Here is a 25,255-nt window from a genome sequence, read left to right as displayed (position 1 = left end):
GAGGAAGGGGTGTACATGTGAGTAGGCCACCAAAAGTGGCCGCCTCTGAGCATATACAAGCAATGTTGACTTAAATCCCACTTGGGATCTAGGGACTAAAGTTCTAAAGGCCTCTCATCCCTTCAAGGGCCCTGGGGCCTCTCAACTTTGAGCTTCACTAGAAGTGTTACCAGTGGAGGGTGTCCAGGTTCTTGGTGTTTTGAACAAACAATTGAACAAAATGCATAAACAAAGCAAGGAAAGAATGAAGCAACAAAAGCAGCGATTTATTGAAAACGAAAGTAGACACCCCAAGGTGGGAGTGGCCTGAGCATAGGGCCTCAAGAGCCCCTTTACAGAATTTTCTGGGGTTTAAATACCTGCTCTAGGTATTTAAAATCCCAGCACTTTGGGAGGCCGAGGCAGAAGAATCCCTTGAGGCCAGGAGTTGAAGACCAGCCTAGGCAACATAGCAAGACCCCATCTCTACCAAGAACTTAAAAAAATTAGCTGGGAGGTCAGGTGGGGTGGCTCACAACCTGTAATCCTAGCACTTTGGGAGGCCGAGGCGGGTGGATTGCTTGAGCCCAGGAGTTCAAGACCAGCCTGAGCAACATGACGAAACCCCATCTCTACAAAAAATACAAAAATTAGCCAGGCATGATGGCACATGCCTGTAATCCTAGCTACTTGGGAGGCTGAGGCAGGAGGATTGCTTGAACCTGGGAAGCAGAGGTTGCAGTGAGCTGTGATCACACCACTACACTCCAGCACTCCAGCCTGGGCAACAGAGCCAGATCTTGTCTCAAAAAAAAAAAAAAAAAAAAAAAAAAAAAAAAAAAATTAGCTGGGTATGGCAGCACACACCTATAGTCCCAGCTACTTGGGAGGCTGAGGCAGGAGGATCACTTGAGCCCAGGAGTTTGAGGCTGCAGTGTGATATTGCACTGCATCCCAGCCTGGGCAACAGAGCGAGACTCTGTCTCTAAAACAATAAAAATGAAAATAGAGAAAAAGTATGAGGTTACATGGACCCATCACCCAGCTTCAAACATTAATCACATAGCCAGTCTTATTTCATCTATGCCAGTTCCACCCAATATTGTTTTGAGGCAAATATCAGATTTTATATCATTTTGTTCATAAATATTTTAGTATGCAACTAAAAGATAAGAGATATAAATGTATGTATATATATGTAGTAATATATAACTACAATACCATTATTACATAAAAAGTGCAATCAGCCCTTAATATCATCAAATCACCTAATCAGTATTTAAATTTCCAGGCTTATAAACATCATAATACTTTTTTACAATTTGTTTCAGAATCCAAATAAGGTATACACAATCTATAAAACTTAAACTTCTGGGGAATTCTAGATTGAAACAAACCAAGAACAAAACTGGATTTCTCGCTTTTTTTTTTTTTTTTGTCTTTTTGTCTTTTTTTTTTTTCCTTTTTCTGGAGAACGGGGTCTCGCTATATTGCCCAGGCAGGTCTCGAACTCCTAGGCTCAAGCTATCCTCCCGCCTCTTGCCTCCCTGAGAGCTGGGATTACAGGCGTGAGCCACCGCGCCCGGCCAAAACTGAATTTCTCTAACCCTGCCTTATGTTATATAAAATTACAACAGCGGGCGGGTTGGGTTTTTTCCCTTATAAAAAAGTCTTTCCAATGCTGTGTCAGTCATTAGCTAGCTACTTCCACGGGTTCCAGATTTCTGGCCTCATAACTGGAAGCATTTGGCAATTTGGCTGCAGAACGATGTTGGTATGTGAGTCATCTCCCACCGAAGTCCACCCATGTGGCAGTGTTACCCTGAAAATGCCACCAGTCCTCAACAGCTCCTTGGAAGCCTGATGAAGTGAGAGGGTTCAGGTGCCAAAGCAGCCACCAGGGGGCTCCCGAGGAACTCGATGAACTTCGGCGTTCACTGAAAAGCCAGTTTGGCTGCCTTCTTACAGCGCGCGTGTTGAGCCTTGGTGCCCCACTCCCTCAGGTTGGCTTCTGCAGCAGAGGTACCAGACCTCAGGGAGATGAGGCTTGACCCCTGTGGCTGGCTGGCAAGGCCAAGGTTAGCTGTCCATGGCCATCAGAGTGTGTGAAACGTTCAGCCTTCCCCTCCCCATTGGTCATCTTTGCAAACGCACTGGACAGCAAAGAGCATCCTCAGATGTGGCGCATCCCACGCTAATAAGGACCCTGTAGCCTGCAGTTGTTAATACTTTAATGATTAAATAAACAAAGAGCTTTATTATAAGCGATGGAATGGACTTAATTAATCCATAACTGTAGACAGTTAATGCAAAATTATACACCAAGAAAAAACACACATCCGAGAGCCTGGATCCCAGCATCTCTGTTTGGCCTTGCGAGTCTCTCCTCATCTCTAGGTCTCATCGCTGCAAATTGAGGGAGTTGGGCTGGAAGCCACTGGCTGAGGTCTCTTCCTTCTCTGTTAGTTTTTGTTGAGGCCCTATGTTGGTACATAGGGATATCCATCTATCTAGGGCTGCTGTGACAAAGTACCAAAAACTGGGTGGCTTGAAACAACAGACATGAATTATCTCACAGTTCTGGAGGCCAGAAGTCCAAAATCGAGGTGTCCCATGGGGCCATGCTCTCTCCGGCAGCTCCAGGGCAGACTCCATCCTTACCTCCCCCGGCTTCTGGGGTTTGCTTTGGTGTTCCTGGGTTTGCACATGACTGTCTTCTCCCTGGGTCTTCACATCGTCTTCCCTGTGTGCATGCCTGTCTCCGTGACCAAACTTCTGCTTATTACAAGAACACCAGTGATATTGGATTAGAGTCTCCATCCCCAGTGACCTCGTTGGACTTCATTACCTCTATAAAGACCCTGGCTCCAAATAAAGCCACATTCTGAGGCAATGGGAGTTAGGACTTCAACAGATCTTTTGGGGGAGGGGATACAATTCAGTCCAAAACAGGGACTATGGTGAAGAATAGGTGATATTTGAAAGGCCCTATAATGACAGACCTATGAAGTATGCATGCTAGCAGGTCATACCACTGAGGTTCTAGGATAAAGTTACAAGTCTGCAAAGACGCCATAATAACACATAAACAATTCTGTCGTGGGAAAGTGCATACTGCATATTGTAATTTTACAGAGAAAAGTGAAGAGCATAACCCAAATGAGCTTCATAACCCAAATTACATTAAATTCACGACATTTAATCATTTCCTGTGATCATTGATACAGACAATCAAATGCAGATTAAATCAAAAAGAAATCCAGTTTTTGTGTGTTTTTTTTTTGCTAAAATGGTACAACAGAAGTTTATTATTGTGCTACTAAAAATTTATAGAACTCTCTTACATCATAAGCACTAAGAACTCTTTCACATATTAAATACAAAGAACATGTATATATTAAACTTTCACAAAATGAGATTCACACCCCTTCTCAGGAACGCAAGCATTCATTGCATAAACAAGGCCACCTCGTCTTTGCTCGTCATTACCAACAAGCCCCATCCATTCTTTTGTGTTTTAACCAGAACATTCATGGCCCAGCAGGCGCTGCTTCAGTTCCTGACATGGTTTCTCAATGAACAGCGTCAGGGCCAGCCCAGTGACAAAGGTCAGCACACAGTGTCCAGAGAAAAGATAGAACTGGAGAGAAAGTGGGCAGTTTTACTCTGGGATTCCTGTTGTGTTCAGATGTAAAGTGTACCATCCTAGCTCTATGAAATGCATCTGTAGGACAATCAGCGCTACATATTTAAAATAAAATAAATAAAATAAAAGATATTATCCTGTGCTGAAGCCCTCTCTCTTTCTCCCACAAATAAAGCAAAGAACAATGAAGCTCTTAAAAAAAAAAAAAAGTCTTCCACAAAGGCAAATAGGTTGCCTTGTTGCTCAAGAAGAGAACAAGCTATGGTACCATAACATACCGTAACAGAACTAGGAGCTGCGTGCTGACTCACCATGTTGGTGTCGGTGTAGTGAATAAGTGTTTCCTGAAGGCCATTGTAAAGGATGATCAGAATCGGAGGCACCAAGTAGCAAGCATAACTGATGCTGGACAGGAAACTCCAGATGTCCCAAGAAAGCACACGGTTCACCAGACCTGGAGGGAGCAAGCACTGATGCAGGAAGCTACAGCCTGTCTCTGGGCTGGTGAAGATGCTCCATCATCCCATCAATGCTCCCGTTGCATTCTGCGCCCTAAGTCTGTGAACTTTTCCTAAGAAAGTCTTTATGCGTTATCATTTTAAGACAATGTACCAAACCAAAAACCACCTTTCTGTTGCAAGAATTATGATAACACAAGAGAGATACATGGTTTCAGCATAAAACATTCCATGTATAAAACATTACATGTTTTATCCTGAGCATAAAACATTCCATGTATAAAACAAGGTATAAATTCCTCATACTCACCTGGGTTCTAGATCAAGATGCAGCCACAGGGGGGCCTTGGGATAAGGCATTTAACATTGCCAGGCCTCAAACTCTTCATCTGTCAGTGAGAGGCTTGCATTTGATCACACTTTAGGTGCCTTTCAGGACAAATATTCTGTAACTTGGTATATATTCTAGAACTGTGTTGTCCCAGACAATAGCCCCTAGCCACTTGTGGCTATTTAACTTAATTAAAATTAAATGCAATGAAAACTTCCTTTCTGAATAGGACTTATTGCTATCTCTAGTGAGTTGCATGGTGATCTTTCAAAAGATATGTCCACCCAGAACCTCAGAATGTAACCTTATTTGGAATAAGGGTCTTTGCAGATGTCATTAAGAGAAAGAACTAGAGATGAGATCATCCTGGATTAGGGTGGACCCTAAACCCAGTGACAAATGTCTTTATAAGAGACAGAAAAGGAGACACAAATGCAGAGGAGAGACACAAGGAAGAGAACCATGTGATGACAAAGACAGAGACTGGAGTGAAGAGTCCACGAGCCAAGGAATGCCAAGGCTTGCCAGCAGCTACCAGAGGCTAGGAGAGGGGATGGGACAGATTCTCCCTCAGAAAATCCAGAGGGAACCAACCCTGCTGACACTTTGATTTTTAACAGCTAGCCTCCAGAACTGTGAGAGAATAAATTTCTGTTGTTTTAAGCCACAGAAATAAAATATAACTTCCGTTTCTCCTTTGCACAAGCCTTATTAAAAGTGCTCAGTAGTGCATCACAATTTGCTCAGGATAAATCTCTGGAGCCATCCCAGACTCCCTTCATTCCAGACTCCATAGAGTGCTTCCAAAAATGTGTCTCAAATCAGACCATTGCTCCTCACCTCCATGGCTAACACCCTCGTGAATCTTCCATCACCTCCTGCGTGGGCCTCCATGGTAGCTTCCCAGTGGATCTGTTGGTCTCTGCTCTTGTTCTTGCCACCCTATAGTCCCCATACCACATCCAGAGTAATCTTTTAAAATCACATATCAGGGAGAAATGGGGAAGGGGGAGATATTGTTCACAGAGTACAAAGTTTCAGTTAAACTGATGGAGTAAGTTTTAGTGATCTATTGCACTGCATAGTGACCACAGTTAATCATAAGGTACTGGATATTTTTCAATGGCTAAAAGAAAGGATTCTTAACATTCTCACCACAAAAAAGAGATAACTTGGTGAAGTGATGCATATGTTAATTAACTTGATTTCATCTTTCTACTATGTATACATATACCAAAACATCACATTGTACCCCATAAATACATACAGTTTTTATTCGTCAATTTGAAAATAAATTTTACAAATCCACAAATCAAATCATGGGCTATGATCTGAATGTTTACATTCCCCCAAAATTCATATCTTGAGATCCTAATCCCCAAGTTGATAGTATCAAGAGGTGGAGTCTTTGGAGAGGCAATTAGTTCACGAGGGCTGGGCCTTCAGGAATGGGATTAGTGCTCTTATAAAAACGGCCCCGGAGAGACAGCTCTACCCTTCCACCATGCGAGGACACATCTAGAAAGTTCCAGCTAAGAACCAGAAAGCAGGCCTTCACCAAACACTAAATCTGCTGGTGCCTTGATCTTAGACCTCCCAGCTCCAGAACTGTGAGATATAAATTTCTGTTGTTTTTAAGCCACCTCATTTATGGGGCTTTATTTTTGTTATAGCAGCTGAAATGGACTAGGACTTCATGTGACGTGGCATTTAAAATAAAATCCAAACTCTTCCCATGGCCTTGAAAGCTCTGCCTAACCTGGGTCCTACCTTCCTCTCTGAGTTCCCTTCCACCTCTCTCTCCCTCTTGACCCTTGGTTCCTATCTCACTGGTCATTTTGCTCTTCCTCCAAGCCACTAAGCTCGTTCCAGTCTAGAGACCTCTGCCTTCACATTCCATCTGCCCAGAATGCTTTCATACCACATCTTTGCAAATGTACCCCTAGTCCAGTTAGTTACCCACTAATCCCTGCTTTATCTTTATTCACTGTATTTAAACTTCCCCCGACCCTATTGTAATCTCTCATAAGGGACGGATTTTTCTTGTCTATTGCTGTATCCCCAGATTCTAGAACAGTACCTGGCATAGAATAAGCATTCAAGAAGTATTTTATGTAATTAAGTGAATAAACACAGATGGACTTACAGACAAATATGCTTTTCCCCCAAGTGAAGGCTATAAAAGGTAAACCACAATTTCACTGTAGAACAAAACAAAGTAATTGTAGAAGAATGAAGTCAGCAAAGAATCCATGCTCATGCAGATAAGCCAAACACAAAAGAACGCGCCCTAAAGCAAACAATACCGTGTTCATACTATGAGCCACAAGTGATTCCAGCAACTATTCATCATATCATATTAATGTTGCTAATGCAGATTTTATTGGTTTTATAGTTTTATGATTACTTCATAAATTTGTTTTGGCTTTCTGAATGCATGTGCTATAAACATAAAATGTTGTATCTAGGTTTATGTTTGTTCATGTTTAGGCAAAATTGGAACAAAAATAAGAGCATATAGTCAGGGTAACTGAATCTATGTTCCCAGGAAAGAAAATGCACTGAAAAAATAAGAATAAAAATAATTTGGGCCAACACCAAGAATCCAAAAGAATTCTTATTTCTTTAGAATAGGCCCACATATACTTAAATTTGAGGATGAAAGCTGTAGGTGACAGACCACCACTGAAGGGCTTTAACTGAAGGAGTAATGTGGTCAGATGATTCTGGCAGCTCAACAGAAGACAACTTTGAGCATAACAAGACCAGCATGGTTTACATTGCTACCAAGCAAAGATGGTTAAAGATTCATTGAATCATCAAGATCCCTTCTAGTCCTGAAAGTCTCAACTAAACATTTCTTCTTATTCAAACTCTTATTTTTTTTCTAAAGATCATCAGCTAGACACTTTTTTATTTTTTGAGACAGGGTCTCACTCTATTGCCCAGGCTAGAGTACAGTGGCATGATCTCGGCTCACTGCAACCTCCGCTCCCCAGGTTCAAGCAATTCTCCTGCCTCAGCATCCCAAGAAGCTGAGATTACAAATGTGCGCCAGCATGCCCAGCTAATTTTTGTATTTTTAGTAGAGATGGGGTTTTGCCTTGTTTCCCAGGCTGGTCTTGAAATCCTGGGCTCAAGCGATCCACCTGCCTCGGCCTCTCAAAGTGCTGAGATTACAGGTGTGAGCCAGGTAGACACATATTTTCCAAAAATGTATTTAAGCTATCACCTCCTACATTCACCCACTAATCAATCTTGATATCTTATAGATAGTTTTGGAGATACAAATCTAGGACATCAGGTGCCCCTACAGTTGTGGATTGGCTAGTGACAACACACCTTTGAATGATAAATTGCTCAAGAATAAGTAAACTCGCTTGCTCATCACCTGGGTGATGAGATAGCATCCTTACTCAGACTAATGATGGAGAGCATTTGCTTGTTCCACTGTAATAATAATGCTGCAGGCTGGGCGTGGTGGCTCACTCCTGTAATCCCAGCACTTTGGGAGGCCGAGGCGGGTGGATCACGAGGTCAGTAGTTTGAGACCAGCCTGGCCAACATGGCAAAACCCCATCTCTACTAAAAATAAAAAAATTAGCCGGGCGTGGTGGCAGGCACCTGTAATCCCATCTACTCAGGAGGCTGAGGCAGGAGAATCACTTGAACCCGGGAGGCAGAGGTTGCTGTGAGCTGAGATCGTGCCATTACACTCCAGCCTGGGTGACAAGAGCAAGAGTCTGTCTCAAAATAATAATAATAGTAATAATAATGCAAATTTGTTTAATCTTCTAACTTAACCTAAGTCATTCCTAATATCATTTATGTTAGTTAGTTATTTTTGATAAACAGCAGCAGCTCTCACAGTAGAGAGGAATACTGTGATGTTTGCAACATTGTAAATGGCCTGTGCCAGGCCACGGGGAGTAGTTGTTTATGAGGCTCTATGACAGCTCAGGGACATGGTCATGGGGTGAGGCAGCAGGGTTGTGGTAACATATCCCAGAGTTTCCCATAAATGCAAATACATCAGTCAGAGAGAACGCAGTCCATTTCCTCTTTAGTATCACTTTTCCATATAAGGGAAAGCTTTTAAAATTAAAATATGAAAGATCATTAAGGCTCATTTTAAAATTAAAACATTAAAGGGCATCGTTATATTAAAATACTTGTAAAATTTAGGAACCATTTTAATTAACATCTGGGAGAAGTGCTATCACTTAGGAATGAAGAACACTGGCTTTGGACTTCGTGCTGGGACCTGGGTTCATCTTCTAGTTCAGCCACTCACCAGCTGTGGGACTTTGACTGTGTCGCTTTCTCTCCAGACATGGTTGTTCTCATTGCTAATTATAGGTCTTCCTCCCAGGGGCGTGGTCAGTGCTACCAGGGATCTGGGTGATGTTTCCCACAAGGTCTAGTATACAGCATGTACTTGATCAGCTGGAATTGTTTATCATACCATTGTTTTTCTCTTTAAATCATTATTTCCCACCACCTTTGCTAAGGCTGACTGGCGTGGGTTTACAGGCTAAGTTGAAACTCCTCCTGATGGGTTATTTCCCTAGAGTATGAAGCGGGCACACCTCCCCCCAGATCCACTGCTCCTGTGTCAGGGCTTTGGGTCGCTTGAGGCCAGAATCTCTTCTGGGAGCTTCCTGCCAGCCTTGTCCTGCTGTTTGCTGACATCCCAAGCACACAGTTCCTACCTCTCGCCAAATAGAGAGGACAGGGAGAAAAGCATCAGGTGACTTGGATACACCCTTCTAACCTGGAGAAGATTCTTTTCCACTGAAGCCTTTTATCTGCTTGGCTCTCTGCATGTTGAAAGGCAACTCAGTTATCAAAGGGGATCCTGGCAAGCATTTAATCTACACCTTCAGATGGGGAAACCAAGGCTCAAGATGCTGTGACTGGAAGTCTTGCTCCCAAGCACTGATTTTTTTTTTTTTCTCGTGACATTACTCTCCTGAATTCCCTTTCCAACTTCTAAACTAGCTGCATTGGAGAGGCTGCATCTTTTTCTTTCAGAACCCACACTTGTGCATAAATCCATGTAAAAATCTTATACATAAATCCTTTGTCTTTTCCAAGCATAGAGAGAAATTGATATTTTTGAATCAATATCAGTCATTCATCAACCACTCCAGAAAACAGAAATCGCTCTGGTACACTCTTTGTGTGTTCAATTTGTCACCTTTAAAGGAACAGGGTGTGAAACCAACAGCAAAGCCCGGAGCCGCTTCCATACCTCCATATCCTCCGTGGCACGCAAAAAGGACCCAGCCCACGGCCGCCGCCCACAAGGTCCGGTGGAGGGCTTGGTAGATAGAGAGCTGCAGCTACTAGAGAGGAAGCAGAGGAGTCATCCACCATGTATGCCAGAGCGGTCACCGCAAATAGGGTGACAAGGGAGCAGCTCCACCCCAGCAGGACCTGCATCTGCGGGGAGAGGAGAGGTGGGGCCCAGCCCTTTTTAGCCATTGTATAATTCCCTCCTCCTACACAAACTTGTTTTTTGGTGTTATTACTGTCACTTAGGTCTTTATTTGCAAACCTCAGTCAGCATAGATTTGACTAAAATGGAAGGTTGTAATTTAAAAGGGGTGGCCAGGAGATTTTTGTGGTGACAGAGAGTTCTGTACCTTGACTGTGGGGGTGGTTGCACAAATTTGCACATGGGACAAAATTACCCAGAACCGTACAGACGTGCGTGAATGAGTATGTGCAGAGTTGGTGGATCTGAGGTCTGTTGTGCCAATGTGATTTTCTGGCTGTGGTCAGGTACCATAGTTATGTCACACGTTGCCTGTTGGGGAGCCATAGCACACAGCACCTCTCTGTACTAGTTTTGCAACTTTTGGGGCATCTATAATCATTTCAAAATGAAAGTGAAAAGAAAATCAATAAGTAATGTTCTAACCCACTCCTAATCTCCCATTTTGTCCCTTAACCAAATTAAGGCTCCTTGATAGCTTCTGCCTTCACCACAAACGTGAGGGCCTCCAGCACACAGCCCCAGCCTGGGCAGCGGCCTAGTCAAGTGAAAGGAATGGAAGGATGAGAAGACTTCAGTTCAAAGAATAGCACCATGAGTTAAATCCTAACACCTTACTTGGTTCAAGATCTTGACCTTGCGTCGCCTGAGTTGACCTTTTTAGACCCAGACCTGTCTTCCAAGGAGCTCTCTTGCTTCTCCGTGCTGTACTCAAGCTGCTGTGATGATGTCTACACTGCACTGAACCAACATCGGATCAGTCCACCGTCTTGTCTCTGAGACCTGCTTAGGTCTCAGGTTCCTGGCTGCAGGAGAGAAAAGGTACATACTCAGGGGCACTCCACTCTCTTAGCCTGGGATCTCCCTCACCCCTTTGCTACTTCCCTGGCCCAAATGGGCCTGCAGAGTCTCAAAATGCATCTTGGGTATCATGTTCTCTTTCTGTCCTTGTCTGCTTATCTTTATTATGGGGCATCCTGCCTTATCTCACTCCTGGCAGCTTCCTCCAGTTTAGACCCTGTGTCTTTATTTTCTAGCTTCTAAAGCTTTGAGTTTGGTGTACCCAGCTGTTCGCGTTTCTCCAGGTTAACTTGGCTTGTGTTTCAGCTCCGGGCTTCCTGGTCCTGACCCTGGCCCTGGAAGTCTTCCCAAATGCTCCCTCTTCAAGTTAAGTTTCGCCCTTTGCTGACACGCATTTTCTCCCTGGGCCCCCATGTAACCGGGACTATGTTGAAGCCTCTCTTTAATAGTGCTCTGTTATAATCTACAACTGAATTGTGCATTTCCAGGAAAATATCATAACTGCAACCTATAGAAAAAGTCACATAGCTTCTGTATATTCATTCCTTTTGGTAAAATCTTATCTCCTCTTCTTCCCATGGGCAACACAAGGTTTTCCAAGGACCAGGGCCTCTTCTCTGGAACATCTAGGTAAGGTACCCACAAAGCCTAGGCAAACAAAGGTAGCACCTGGCAGAGGGGTTTGGGGCAGGATTTGTATCCTAATTCCTGGCCCGTCCTTCATTGAGAATAAAATTCTCTTTCATTCATTCATGTGTTGAGTATCTTCAGTGAGTCAGGATCTCAGAACCAGATGCTGATTCAGAGGTGAGACAAGTAGTGAACTCCAGGAGCTCACAGTCTATGGGGTGAATAAATGCTTTATCATGCGGTACAAACCAGGGCCCAAGAATACACAGTGAACAGAGGAACCCAAAAGAAGGACACAGCCTGGCCTGGAGGGATAAGGAAAGACTTCCCGGAGGTGAAAATCTAGGTGAGCCTTCTAGGCAAAACAGGATTTAAGTCAGATGAAAGGGAGAGGTGAGTAGAGGGGAGGGAGTAGAGGCAGATTCCAGACGGAGGAGGAAGCATGAGCAACTGCACAGATGCCAGGAACAGCTTGTGTGTGTCAGTGGCGGCAGTCAAGGGCACTGTGAGCAGGTTGGTATCACTGACGTGCAAAGTGCAAGGCAGAGAGTGGTGAGAGAGATGATGCTAGAGAGACAGGCAGAGTGTTGTCATGGGGACTCTGAAGGCCTTGTTGAACAGATCAAGCCTTATCATGGATGTAACAGGAAGTCATTGAAAGATTTTGCACCGTTCAAGGGCACAGCCAAGGTGGTGTCTTAAATAGATCACCCCAAGAGTAGATTTGAGATCAGTAAGACTAGAGGCAAGAAAACAAGTGACAACATCCAGGCAAGAGATGAGAAGAGCTTTAAGGTCAGTTCAAAAGGCTGAGAGAGGATGGCAGAAGAAACCATCGGCAGGGCGTGGGGGATGATTGGCTGACAGTGGTGGTCAGTGAGGAGGCGGCATCCAAGATGAACCCGGGTTTCCAGCTTGAGTAACGAGATTGGATGGTGAACTAGAATGATTGCCCACAAAGGAGCCAGAGAAGAAAATGAGTGCTTAGGGTACATCTGGAAAAGCAAAGTAACAGCTTCTTCCCCTCTAGACACCTCACGTCCTGATTCCCAGACACAACCATCAAATCTGACCAAGAATCTTGTATATAGAAACCATTGAGCATGTGCTGTTAAAAATCCAACCCAACTCAGTATCCTCTTCCAGAAGAAAGTCTCGCCATTGTAATCTCACTGGGTATGTTTTCTCACATTGGTGGTTTCTCTGGGTCAGTACCAAGGCTCCTACAAATGGGACCACACTGGGTTCCAAATCTGGAGGATCATAAGGAAAGGTCAGTGAAGAAAGCAGAGAATCAAGTTCTGGCAGGAAGATAAAGGCCTTACCTTTTAAAAAAAAAAAAAAAAAAAAATGAAGACGGGCATCTCACCATGTTGCCTGAGCTGGTCCTGAACTGGACTCAAGGGATCCTACTGCCTCAGCCTCCCAAAGTGCTGGGATTACAGGTATTAACCACTGCACCTGGCCAATTCCTTCTGATTCTTTAGCATGGAGAGACATCAATAACACTCTACAGCACAATACAGTACCCAGCAGGCTGACTCCTTCATCCACAGCTTTGGAAGAGCCTGGCCAGGTGGGCCACACAGTCCCAGCCAGATCCATGCCCATAGAGTGAGGCACGGGAAATCATACCTTGGTTCTGAGAATGTTTTCCTGGTGGTTTTGGTGCATGTAAATGCTCAGAAAGAGGCCTACAAGAAATGGCCCAAATCAGCAGCAGGGCTTTGTGTAGTACTCCACAAAATACAATACAGTCGCCTCTTCACTGAGAAATACAAGGAAATAAGGCAAAATGTTATGTTTGATCTGGACATGGCAAAGGGAATCCAAATCCCTGAGATGTCCATTGGAATAATCAGCAAGCCCAAAGGTACATTTAGGGCACGCTTGTTCATTTCCTTAGTCACGGTGCGCAAACAGTGACCTCATGGCCCCACCTCAGCCAAAGCTGGCTTGTATAGGTTCCAAATTCCCTCAGGCCCCTCCACCCAAGATCCCAAAGAAATATGATGAGTGTGTTCATTTTAAATAGCTGTGTCTGGTGGCCAATATGTCAGAATGCTCTAAAAATGTAGCACCCAGATGTGAACCCAAGGGTCCCAAGGACAGAGACTGTCCTGAGAGAGAAGTGATGAGAGGTCCAGGCCAGGCCATTAAGAGGATACCAAAAACTATTCTTTGAAGCTGTGTTTTTCAAGGTTTCGTCCCTTGACATCAACAGCTGCATCAGGCCAGGCATGGTGGCTCACACATGTAATCCCAGCACTTTGGGAAGCCGAGGCAAGAGGATCATTGAGCCCAGGAGTTTGAGACCAATCTGAGCAACATAGGGAGACCCCATCTCTACCAAAAAAAAAAAAAAAAAAAATTAGCCAGGCCTGGTGGCGCATGCCTACAGTCCCAGCTTCTCAGGAGGCTGAAGCAGGAGGTTCGCTTGAGCTCAGGAGGTTGAGGCTGCAGTGAGCCGTGATCATGCCACTGTGCTCCAGCCTGGGTGACAGAGTGAGACTCTGTTGCAATAGAATAAAAAACACACAAAAACAAAAACACCTGCATCACCTGAGAACTTATTAGGAACCCAGACTCATGGGCCCCACCCTGACCTACTGGTGGTGGGCTCAACCATCTGTGTGTTAAGAAGCCCTCCAGGTGACCCTGATACCCCCTCAAGGCTGAAAAGCATTGCCTAAATAGTGACCTTCATGGGAGACATCCAGGTTATACCCAAGCCCATGGAATCATCATCTCTGCACGTGGGACCCAGGGACTAGAAATTTTAAAACTCTCCTGAGCTTCCCAAATGCAGATTGAGAACCCCTGCTTTAAATTTATCACCGTTAAAATTATCACCCTTCCCCACTGAAGCTAGACACACTCTCAACCCCCAGCTGCCCATGCAGGGACCACTGGAGGAAGGGAAGGGGTTTGAGGACTAGACGTCCGGTTCTTCAACTGTGGCTGCACATTAGAATACCCTGGGAGTGCTTACAAAAGTCAGCTGCCTGGGCCCCATGCCCAGAGATTCCGATTCAATCGTTTGGAGGTGGGTGGGGCTGGAAGCATCAGTAGATTTAGAAGCTCCCAAGCGACACTGATATGTGGCCAGGGTTGAAAACCGCTGGGCTGGACATGAGTGAGCCTCCTCCTCAATCACTTCACCATGCCATGATATGGGAAGGGCATGATAGTCTCCTGGTCAGGAGGCTTGGGATGTTGTCACCAATTCATTCATTTATTCTCACATGCCACCCACTCACAGATTCACATGGAACACTCACATGCCACGAATGGTTCTGGCCATTTTATTTTGGAAGATCGGCAAAGGCTGCTCTGAGAAGGTGACATTTGCACAGACACCTGAAAGATGTGAAGGAGAAAACCCTGCCAAGATCTTAGATTTTAACAGAAGAGTAATTCAGGCTCAACAGCAAGTGCTAAGGCCCCGGGTTGGGGAGGGTGGGGAAGGGGGTTCGGGGAGCATGCTTGGTGTGTTGAGATGAGTTGGTGTGGCTGGTCCAGTGTCAGCAGGTAGGAGGGTGACCAATGAGGCCACTGGAGGAATTCGAGCAGATGACTGACATGATCTGATTTTCATTTGTGTCACTGCATTGAGAGAAGATTAGCAGGTAATCATACCAGTTTTTCCTGTGTAATTGTCATACATGCCTCATTGGGGAGGCGAAATAGCACTGTGAATTGACTCCTAGCTTCAAGTCACACCTGTGCCACCTACTAGTTGTGTGACCTTGAAAAGGTAGGTTCAGTCTCTCCATCCAACAGAGCAATTGGCTGCTGGGGGAGAAACACAGTAGAGCCACATGAGGGCGCTCCTTTCCTCTGAGAAGCGTTTCAATGGGCAACGTGAGTTCAGAGAGGACCTACCGGTGCAGGTTGAAAGGTTCAGAAGTTTGGAAGCAAGAAGGCAATCAGCTTTCCCATCCAGACCAAGTTTCATACCCACTTTTTCCATGAACCAAAGGGCACAGGGTGAACAGCCTGGCATTCAGCAGCCCTCCGCGGGAAGTCCTGGCCAGAGAGGGGCAGGCTGGGGAACCGCGTTACCTGGCTTTTCTGATGGAGCCACGACAGGAAGTTTATATGCCAATGTGATCAGAGCGGTGGCCGTGAAAGACACCAAGAACAGCATGGACCCAAGGAGGATGAGGATCTGTGTACTCCTGCAAAGAAGAGAGGACACGGAGAGGAGTGCTTTTCAGTTTCTTGCCCCACACATGCGCTTCCTATGGCACGAAAGGCTGGAAATCCTGACCATCAGAGGAACCTCCTGCTGGCCCTGCTTTTGAGAGGCTGATGAGGGGCAGGGAGAGCTCGGCTGGGGCTGGAGGACCTGACGCAGCCTCGGTCTTGACCATCCATTAGTTGTGCCACACCGGGCAGGGCCTTGAACTTGAGTTTCCTGGTCTAGACAGGAACAGTAATCGCATCCTCGTCTGCCCACTCTGAGGCTTACTATGCAGCTCAAAAGGAGTCCATGCCTGGGAATGTCCCTTGTCACCTATGAAACACGATATGGACACAAGTGGTGGTTGATTTGGGAGAGAGGACTGTCAAAGGCAGGGTGGGACATGGGGTGGACCCACTCCAAGCACAGGGGAGAGAGGATCGAGAAGGAGGATGGTATGGTTTGGATCTTTGTCCCTGCCCATATCTCATGTGGAATTGTAATCCCCAGTGTTGGAAGTGGGGCCTGATAGGAGGTGACTGGATCGTGGGGATGGATTTCCCCCTTGCTGTTCTTGTGATAGTGAGTGAATTCTCATGAGATCTGATTCTTTAAAAGTGTGTAGCACCTCGCCGCTTTGCTCTCTTCCTCCTGCTCCCACCATATTAAGATGCGCCTGGTTCCCCATCTGCCCTGACTGTAAGTTTCCTGAGGCTTTCCCAGAAGCAGAAGCCTGTACAGCCTGCAGAACCATGAGTCAATTAAACCTCTTTTCTTTGTAAATTACCCAGTCTCAGGTAGTTCTTTATAGCACGTGAAAACGGACTAATGCAGAGGGGGAACGAGGCATGCCTTCAACTGAGGAGCAGAGCCTAAGACAAATGTCTGGGTGCAGGTAGTTCATGTGGGAGTGGGAATGAGGGATAGGGTAGGAGAACAGGGAAGCAGGGAAAACCAATACCAGGATGTGCTATCAAGGTGGCCAATGCTCAGTTCTTCCAGAATGTTCCACAGGGCCTTACGAAGTGTACCTTAAAACTGTCCTGTGAGATGAAAGAGAGAAGCATTTTCCCACTGTCTTCTATCTCACATGGGTTAAGGATGGTCCCACACAAATTAATTCCTCCACACTTTGGGACTGTGCATGTATGAGACTAGGATGTTCCCTGAAGCACCCAGAATGAGGCGCTGTCTGGTTGTACCTGCTCCGAAGTGTGAGGGTTGGGATTAAGAGGATCCACAGTGGTGTGGAAGAAATGTCAAACACAAGTGCGAGACCATCCAGGCACAGCCTGACCTGGAAAATGCCTTCGACAATGCAATTCTGCTAGTGAAAGTTGCCATGGCTGTTCATGAGGAAGGGATGAGATAGATACTATTCAGTTATCACCACAGTGATACAGGGAGAAAATTATTTTCAGCCAGAGTACCAATGTTAGTGTAATATTTGGAAAGAAGGATGAATTCTAGCTCCATGGCGCTATGATTGATTAGTAATGTCTGCTATGAGGGTGAGCAGGGTATTATGGTAATAATGCTTTATGTATATTTACTGTGACTTCTGCCAGACCCCTTAGCTCTTCTCTCCTTGAATTACTGAGCTCCAGAAAGACCTGATTCCACTGGCATTCCATGGAATTATATTCTCTAAAGGAAGAAAACCCCTACTTTTATACTTCCCTCCACTTATAAGCTAAATCTTGTTGCATAGTCACAAGTTTGGACAGTGTGGGCTTTCAGCTGAAGGACTGAAATCCACCTTCCACGACAGCCTTTAGGGAAGATGCTGACATTGGGGCCAGTGCTCCTCAGTCACAAGGACACTCACATGGGTTCCCAGGCAAGTCTAGAATGGGGAGGCATAAGAACTCAGTGTCCTAGGTAAGTGGTAGTCAGGCCATCCAATAAAAACCCACAGCCTCCCGAGTAAATATGTGTTTAACTCCCTGGGGGACTTGAGCCCAGTCCCTGGCACCTACTTCCAAGATCAGTATCTCCACTACAGACTCCACAAGTCTCTTCCAGCTAGCACCATTTCAACTAAACTCTTAAATCTTCCTGACATTGAATGTTATGGGCTGAATTATGTCCCCAACAAAGTCCTATGTTGAAATCCTAACCCCCAGTAATTCAGAATGTGACTGTATTTGAAGATAGAGTATTTAAAGCAATAATTAACATTAAATGAGGTCATTGGGGTGGGCCTTAATCCAATATGACTGTGTCCTTATAAGAAGAGGAAACTTGGACACAGAAGGAAGAACATGTGAAGACTCAGATGTTTTGTTTTATTATTAATATTCCATTCTAGCAACAGTTAAATTGGATGACTAGAGGACTGAATATTGATGTTCCCTCTAAGGAAAGTGATCTATCATTATGATTCAAGAGCGCAAAAGACATTCATGCCCTTTGACCTATTAATTCCCCTCAAAGATATATATTGTAGAGAAATATCAAAGTTGGAGACAAATGGTTTCCATGAAAATATTTATCAAGCCATTATTTATGAATGCATAACATTGGAAATAATCCCAGTATTAAAAAATAGAAGGTATACATAAATTATATAGTTAGTTCATGGAATGGAATGTTATGCAGACATTTAAATTATGTTGCTTTAAAAATAAAATAATATAGGGAAATGCATGTGTCATAAAACTATTGAAAGAAAGATATTAAGGTGTATATACAGAATGCTTTCATGTATCAAAAGCTGGGCAGAGCCTGGGCAACACGGCAAGACCTCATCTCTTTAAAGAAGGTAAAAAATTAGCAAGGTGCAGTGGTCCATGCCTGTTACTCGAGAGGTTGAGGCAGGAGAATCGTTTGAGCCCAGGAGTTGGAGGCTGCAGTGAGCTATGATGGCACCACCGCACTATAGCAGCCTGGGTGACAGAGTGAGACCCTCATCTCTTAAAAAAAAAAAAAAAACTGAGCAGAAAAAATACCAGAAGGATAAGCCCCAAAATATTAGCAGCAAATTCTCCTTCCCTTGACTGACAAAGTGGAACTGGGGTGATTTTACCCCCCTCTCTTAACTCCTAATATTTTCCAATGTTTCTTAAATCAAACATATATTTTAACACAAAGAACAATAAATTTTTAAAATATGGCATGAATAATCCACAACTATAAGTCTCTCCATGAATTATTGAGGCCTTAAGCTGTTTCTAAAACTAACAAAAATTAAGGTGATAAATATCCAATGTGGGAAAGCCGGTGCACCGATACATGGCTGAGGGCGTTGTAAATTACTTCACTCTTTCTGGAGAGCAATCTCACAATATGTGACAAGTGCCACAGAATTGTTCCTACCCTTTGACCTACCAATTCCACTTGGAAATCTGCCCCCGTGAAAATAACTAAGAGAAAAAGTAGTGTGTTCAAAGGCATGCATTGCAGTGACATTTATAATCATGAAAAATTGGCTGCAATCTAGATACCCAACCATAAAAATGGTAGATAAACCCTAAAACTGCCAAGTATGCAGGTTATGTCAATACGTAGCAATGTTTATAAGAACAGTTAAATGGAAAAAGCTGAGCACTAGATATTACATGCACACACTGATTGTAACTCTGCAAAACACATACTGACTGGAGTGGGATCAATGTTGGAAGAGAATGAGGAAGAAGGCAAACTGTAGAGGATTTGGTATTTACTTTTCTGTAAAGTTTCCTACATTTTAAAAAGCGGCTCTGCACGGAACTGGGATACTTTCTGAGGGTTTTGTGAAAGAGGCCACATGAGGAGAAAAGCTTGTCCCAATCAGACCCACTTTGCGTGGATGAAGATAATCACTGGTGTGGTGGGGTGGAACTGGAAGTCATTGGCAAGGTACCAGGTCCAGCCATTGCACTGAAAAGAGAGTAACAAAGGTCACTCTTCCTTCATTTACCAGTTCCGCTCCACACTCTCCACCTGCCCTGACTAGGAGGAAGAATTCAGTAGGTGGGTGGGGCGAATTTCTGTGGGAAGACAAAGGAAATTGAGTTAGAGATATTCATATTTCACATCCCTCATCTTGAGCCTTGTACCAAGTCTGGATGGCGGGTATTATTGCTGCCTTTTACAAAATGGAGATTCAGACAAATTTTCTCTTTTGTTTAAAAAAGAAAAATGATCACAGCCCGTCTCCTAGGACAGTTGTGGGAAATGCACTCTGTCATGTTACAGGAATGTAAGAATTTCTCATCATTATGTTGCGGTTGGAAGTCAGAGGGGTCAACGTTTTTCTCTTTTCTTTGCCTCTCCCCATGCCCCAACTCTAGGTGGAAAGAACATGTTCATTTAGAACCAGGGCTTGGCTCCAGATGATGTTTTGTGGAGAACCCAAGAGTTCCCTTGGATGATTGACATGGGATCGCCTGGCCAAAATGAGTTCCACAGACAGTCCATGCTTGTGCCAGATGAGATGGTTACCAGTATTTTTTTTGTTCAATGTGAGGAAGTCCCTGGGGGCAATTCTCTCCAAAGGGCCCTGGCACCTCTGCTTTCAAGGATCTAAGGTGGGCTCTACCTCAAAAAGGCCACTGGCTGGTATCCTTGCCACTGCTTCGTGCAAGTGGCCCAAATCAGTTTGCATCGGGGAAAACAGCCCAGATTATCAGCCCGGGGTCCCCATCACAGACAAGTGGGCCCCACCTGCAGGCAGGTAGCTGGTGATGCAAGCCTGTCCATATGGCTGGGCCTTTGCAAATGGAAGGCAGCCATCTAGTTAGTGAGTGGTTATGTGCAAAGATTAGGGCCCTGCCACGCTTTAGCGATTCCCTTTTCAGCCTTGATTTCAAGGCATATGTGGAATTGGTGATATAATTTCATTACAGCTGTTTCACTTTCACTTGTTTCAAATTTATTATGAGGAAACTGGGGCTTTGGAGAAGCCAAGACACACATAGATCTTGTTGCTCCAAAGCAACAAGATCTTTGAACTTGAGTAGAATTCCACATAGTAAGGGTGTGATGCAATGTCCCATTGCAGTATAGACTCAACAGGCGGAGGTGAAGAATTTGTCCTTTCCCGGTTGGGCAACATGGGCTGGCACAGGAACAGTGATGGGGCAGGGTCAGCTGCCTCCGGGACATGTGCCAGGATGACTGGCCCCTTGTTGGCCACTGCTATGCTCCCCTCCCTCTGCTGTTCACAGCGGCTGCCCCCTGCATAGCCTGGTAGGGTTACACCCACCGCATGACCAGAAGCCATCCCCCGCTCACACAGCCCACCTTCCTACAGCATCACCAGTACTCCAGAGAAAACACCAGAATCAGGTTGGCCCTTAGAAAGTTCACCACACTGCTTGAAGAAATGAGACTCCAGGTTTGCACGCTTCTGCCTTTTCAAAGCCAGCAACTCGAGACTCACCGCATTCTTGACCGACACAAAGTTATTTAGCAACAGCAGATTTGTCCACCATGCTTGCCGGCAGTTATCCCAGTGGAATTTGGGCACTTCCCAGACAGGTCCCCAGGGAACAAGAGAGAACAGTCCAACCAACAAGCACACTGAATACAGGTGAAGAGGCTGCAACCTGGCAGGAGAGAGCTGGGAGAAAGAAGGTGACTTTCTACTGGGGTCCCTCCAGTCCCCTCAGTGGGCACATGGCGGTTGGGGCATAAGGTGCTCTAAAACAGATTGTTTGTACTGTGGGCAGCTGCCACCCAACCACACCTCAAACGTTCAAGCATCCACGAGTTCAAGATCACTTACTGAGCACCTATTATGTACTGGCTCAGGTGCTACTGCTGCAAAAATACTGCTATTTATTTCTTTTTTTTAAGAGACAGGGTCTCACTCATTACGGCCCTGACTTCCATCTCCTGGGCTCAAGCGATCCTCTCACCTCAACCTCCCAAGTAGCTAGAACTGCAGGTGCATGCCACCATGTTCCACTAAAAATACTGTTATTTATTGAGCAAGTCATATAGGCCAACCACTGTGGGAGGAGCCTGCTAGAGATTTCTAAACCTCAAAACAATCCTGCAAGGTAGCTATGACCTCCATTTTATGAAGAAACTATAGCTAAGAGAAGATAGGGTGACTTGCCCAAGGTCACCAACCATATAGCAGTACCAAGATCTGACACTGGTTCATGTTCTTTCCACATGGCCTGACAAGATGAAAAACTCTTTCCTCCTTCCCTCCCTCCCTTGCTTCATTTCTCCCTTCCTTCACGCCCTACCTCCTCCAAGCAAGATCTGAAGCAGCTACAAAGGGGAAGAATCAGGAGTAAGGTGTCTAGACCAGCGCTGTTCAATAGAAACAGGATGCAAGCACAGCTGCCCCCAATTTTACACTTTCCAGTAGCCACAATTTAAAAGGTAAAAAGAAATAGGTACAACTCATTTTAATATTATTTATTTAGACCAATATAGCCAAAATATTGTCATTACAAACATGTACCCAATATGAAACATCGTTAATAAGCTATTTGACATTCTTTTCCCTTTTACTGAGTCTTCAGAGCCCAATGTGGGCTTTGCACACATAACACATCTCACTTAGCCACTTACCTGGTGGCTATTTGCTGGACAGTGTGGGTTTAGAGCTTAGAAATGAGATTGCAGCCTGGAGGCGCATACAATACTGGCATGGATTCTGCATGGGCTGGGGTCAGAGCCCTCTTCTAAAAGAATATAGCTAAAAATCCAGAGTAATTTTGGCTCAACTAGGGCAGAACAATGGCCCAGCAGTACCTCCAAACATCTAGGTGAGAGGGTGGGGGCTGGGGTGGTGTTCACAGATGGGAACTGGCAGGACTTGGAGCGTCTCCACTTAGAGGCACATCCCCAGCAGAGAGGGGCTCAGCACCAAGCCTCTGGTCTGCACCCGGCGACGGAGACCATTGATTCCCCTGTTCTCCCCACAATGAGAACGTCCTACATAGAGAGTGTCCGGTGGGTGGGAGGGCGGTAGGCATTCTAGGAGAGGGAGTGGAATTGTTGATCAATGTCATAGAGAAAAGGCAGGCAACTCTGTCAAGACACAGCTTCCCAGATCAGCTCGCCTGCACGTTTGCTCAGGCAACAGCCTCCCTGGGTCCTAGGCACTGGGTCCTGCCATGTTTGCCATCTGACCATGCTGCCCTGCAGCTGCCCCTACAAGCCTCCGGCCCCGCCTTTTTGATTATCCTTGCCACCATCTGTCACCTCCCCTCCCCAGGGAAAGTAGCCAGCTCTGCTCCCTTCAGAAGCAGAGCAGAAGGGAGCATTCCCCTGCCCCCGACTCCAGGCAGCATCCCTCACCTCTGCCAAATCTCCCCTCTCCAGGATGCTTGTTAAAATGCAGACTTGGAGTCTGCAGGCTGTTGGGTGGGCCACGCCTTGAGTAGCAAGCTCGTCTAAACTTTTCACACTGAGAAAATCATGTAATGTCTCCTCTTTCCTCTCCTCTAAAAGGGAAATGAGGATTTCTGCTTTCTAAGATTTTTTGAAAATCTAACAAGAAAACAGTTTGAAACATCTAAACCACCCTAAAATGTACATGTGCTACATTTTTGTCCAAGTTTCCAAGAGAATAAAAGTCAAAGTGGGTTTTCAAAGATTAAAATGTGGGGTACTGGCCAGTGTGGTGGAGGGGTGAGAAGCAGGGATTCTCATACCTGGTGGGTGGGAAGGTAAATTGGAAAATGCACATTAAAATGTTAAATGCCCCAAACCCCCAATTCCACTTGTGGGAATTTAGCCCACAAACGTGTCTATCCAAGTGCACAAAAATATATAGAGACTGTCCCATTGTCTAAGACAGCAAAGAATTTGGACATTAGCTCCATGCCCACTAATGGGGGCAAGTTAAATACATAATGGTACACCCCACCGTGCCATACTGATGATAACTTTTAACATCAGGAATGTGGGTCCTTGTGTGCTTATAGAGAAATAGGCCAATTCTGTATTATAAATGAAAATACCATGTACAAACAGTGAAGTATATACTGCAATCCTATGCGTGCAGGAGAACAGTGCTTATAAATACATGGAAAGTTTCTGCAAGAATTCCTAAGAAACTGTTACATACAGGTGTCCTGGGTGGAGTGAGACTAGAAGGGGGACCTTTTATTTTAGTTATAAGCTTCTGTTATAGTTAGACATTTTTATCACAAGGTATAAAAAACAAAAAACAAAAAAAAACCCTAATTTTTAAAATGTAGCTGCTAGTTGACATAACCAGGCAGTTCTACGGTTCTAGAGCTTTACTCTCTTCCTTTCCTGTTAGATAATCTCTGTCCTGACTTACCCCTAGAAGTTGGGTTTGGCAATTTTCTTATAACTTGCAATAGCTCCCAAATGCTCTCCCCCTATCTGGCCCTTACAGCCATTCTCTGCCCTGCAGCCAGAGTGAGTCTTGCAAGATGTAGATCTGCTCATGCCACTCCCTTGCTGGGACCCTTCAGAGGTTTCTGTCTCAGAACAACAGTGAGAGTCCTCAGGGCAGCCCCCGCCCGTCTCTGACCTCATTCATCCCACTGTCCACATCGCTGCTTCACTCCACAGAGCACCTTTGGGCTCTTTCAGGCTCTTCAGACACTGCGACACCCCTCCTTCCCCAGGACCTTTGTGATTCGATTCTCCCGGAATGGACCATTCTTCCCCCACAGGATTTTCTTTGCTTAGAACATTCCTTTACTTTCTTCTGGGCTCTGGCCAAAAGTCACCTGCCCTGACTGCCCTTCCAGAGAAAGCCTCCAGCTTGCTTTCTTCTCTTATTTTTTATTTATTTATTTATTTATTTATTTATTTATTTATTTATTCGAGGCAAAGTCTGGTTCTGTCACCCAGGCTGGAAGGCAGTGGTGCGATCACGGCTCACTGAAGCGTCTGCCTCCTGGGCCCAAACAATCCTCCCGCCTCAGCCTCCCAAGGAGCTGGAACCACAGGCACGCGACACCACACCGGGCTAATTTTTTGTATGTTTTGTAGAGGTCTCACTATGTTGCCCAGGCTGGTCTCAAACTCCTGGGCTCAAGGGATCCTCCCACCTTTGCCTCCCAAAGTGCTGGGATTGTAAGGCGTGAGCCACTGCACCCGGCCTCTTCTCCAAATGATCACTTTGTGGAACCCATCCTCCCTGGCCTAGCATACATTTATTTGCATGCTGCAACTTCAAATTGCATATTCATTTATTTATTGTCTGCCTCTATTCACTGGAATGTAACCTTAGGGCTGGAAGGCACCCTTTGCATGGCTTATTAAAACTCCGTTCTCAGGGCTTAGGACAGCGCCTAGCACAAAATGGGCCTCCAGTGAACACAGAATGAGTGAGTAAAGAGTCTGACCTCCGTCCTCCTGGAGATAAGCAGACAAGTGTTAAGTGCTAACCAGGTAGCATCAGTGAGTTATACCAGCACACATGAGAACCTCAAAATGGCCAGGAGCACGACTGTTTTTTCACTGGGGTTACCTTAGTGAGGGTGAGTTCGAGTTGTGGGTTGGTGACAGTTCCCTCCATTTTCAACAAAATTTTTTCCCAGGTTGGACTGATTGTCTCCCTAGCTCCCACTCTGACTTGCCTCCCTTCCAGAGTTCCCCAGCTCAAGAATGCCAGCACCACCTGCCATGTTGCTCAAATCAGAAAATTCCTGAGTCCTTGATTTCTCCTCTCTCCATTCCCACTGCCAATTGCCAGTGCAAACCCTGCTCTCCTGTCCAGATACTGCAGTAATTTACTCACTGGGGTCCTTGTCTTACAAGGCCTCACTATCACCTGACTCTCACCCCGTGCTCC

The 25,255-nt window shown here is 45.2% G+C and overlaps 1 protein-coding gene across 1 annotated transcript in view; it reads right to left on the bottom strand.

Annotated features, from left to right (window-relative positions):
- Positions 1–3,496: 3,496 nt before the first annotated feature.
- Positions 3,497–25,255, bottom strand: part of LOC129018789 (O-acyltransferase like protein-like) — a 72,412-nt gene continuing 50,653 nt past the window's right edge. Inside the window, 9 exon segments of the mRNA XM_054460644.2 lie at positions 3,497–3,619; positions 3,937–4,079; positions 9,669–9,750; positions 9,752–9,859; positions 12,981–13,106; positions 14,928–14,932; positions 15,411–15,526; positions 19,313–19,392; positions 20,897–21,062. Of these exon segments, the coding sequence (XP_054316619.2) occupies positions 3,497–3,619; positions 3,937–4,079; positions 9,669–9,750; positions 9,752–9,859; positions 12,981–13,106; positions 14,928–14,932; positions 15,411–15,526; positions 19,313–19,392; positions 20,897–21,062 (949 nt within the window).

Source organism: Pongo pygmaeus, chromosome 17 (genome assembly GCF_028885625.2).
Source record: "Pongo pygmaeus isolate AG05252 chromosome 17, NHGRI_mPonPyg2-v2.0_pri, whole genome shotgun sequence".
Classification (NCBI taxonomy): Eukaryota; Metazoa; Chordata; class Mammalia; order Primates; family Hominidae; genus Pongo; species Pongo pygmaeus.
Note: the sequence above shows the minus strand (reverse complement) of the source record. Positions and strands in the feature narration are given on the sequence as shown.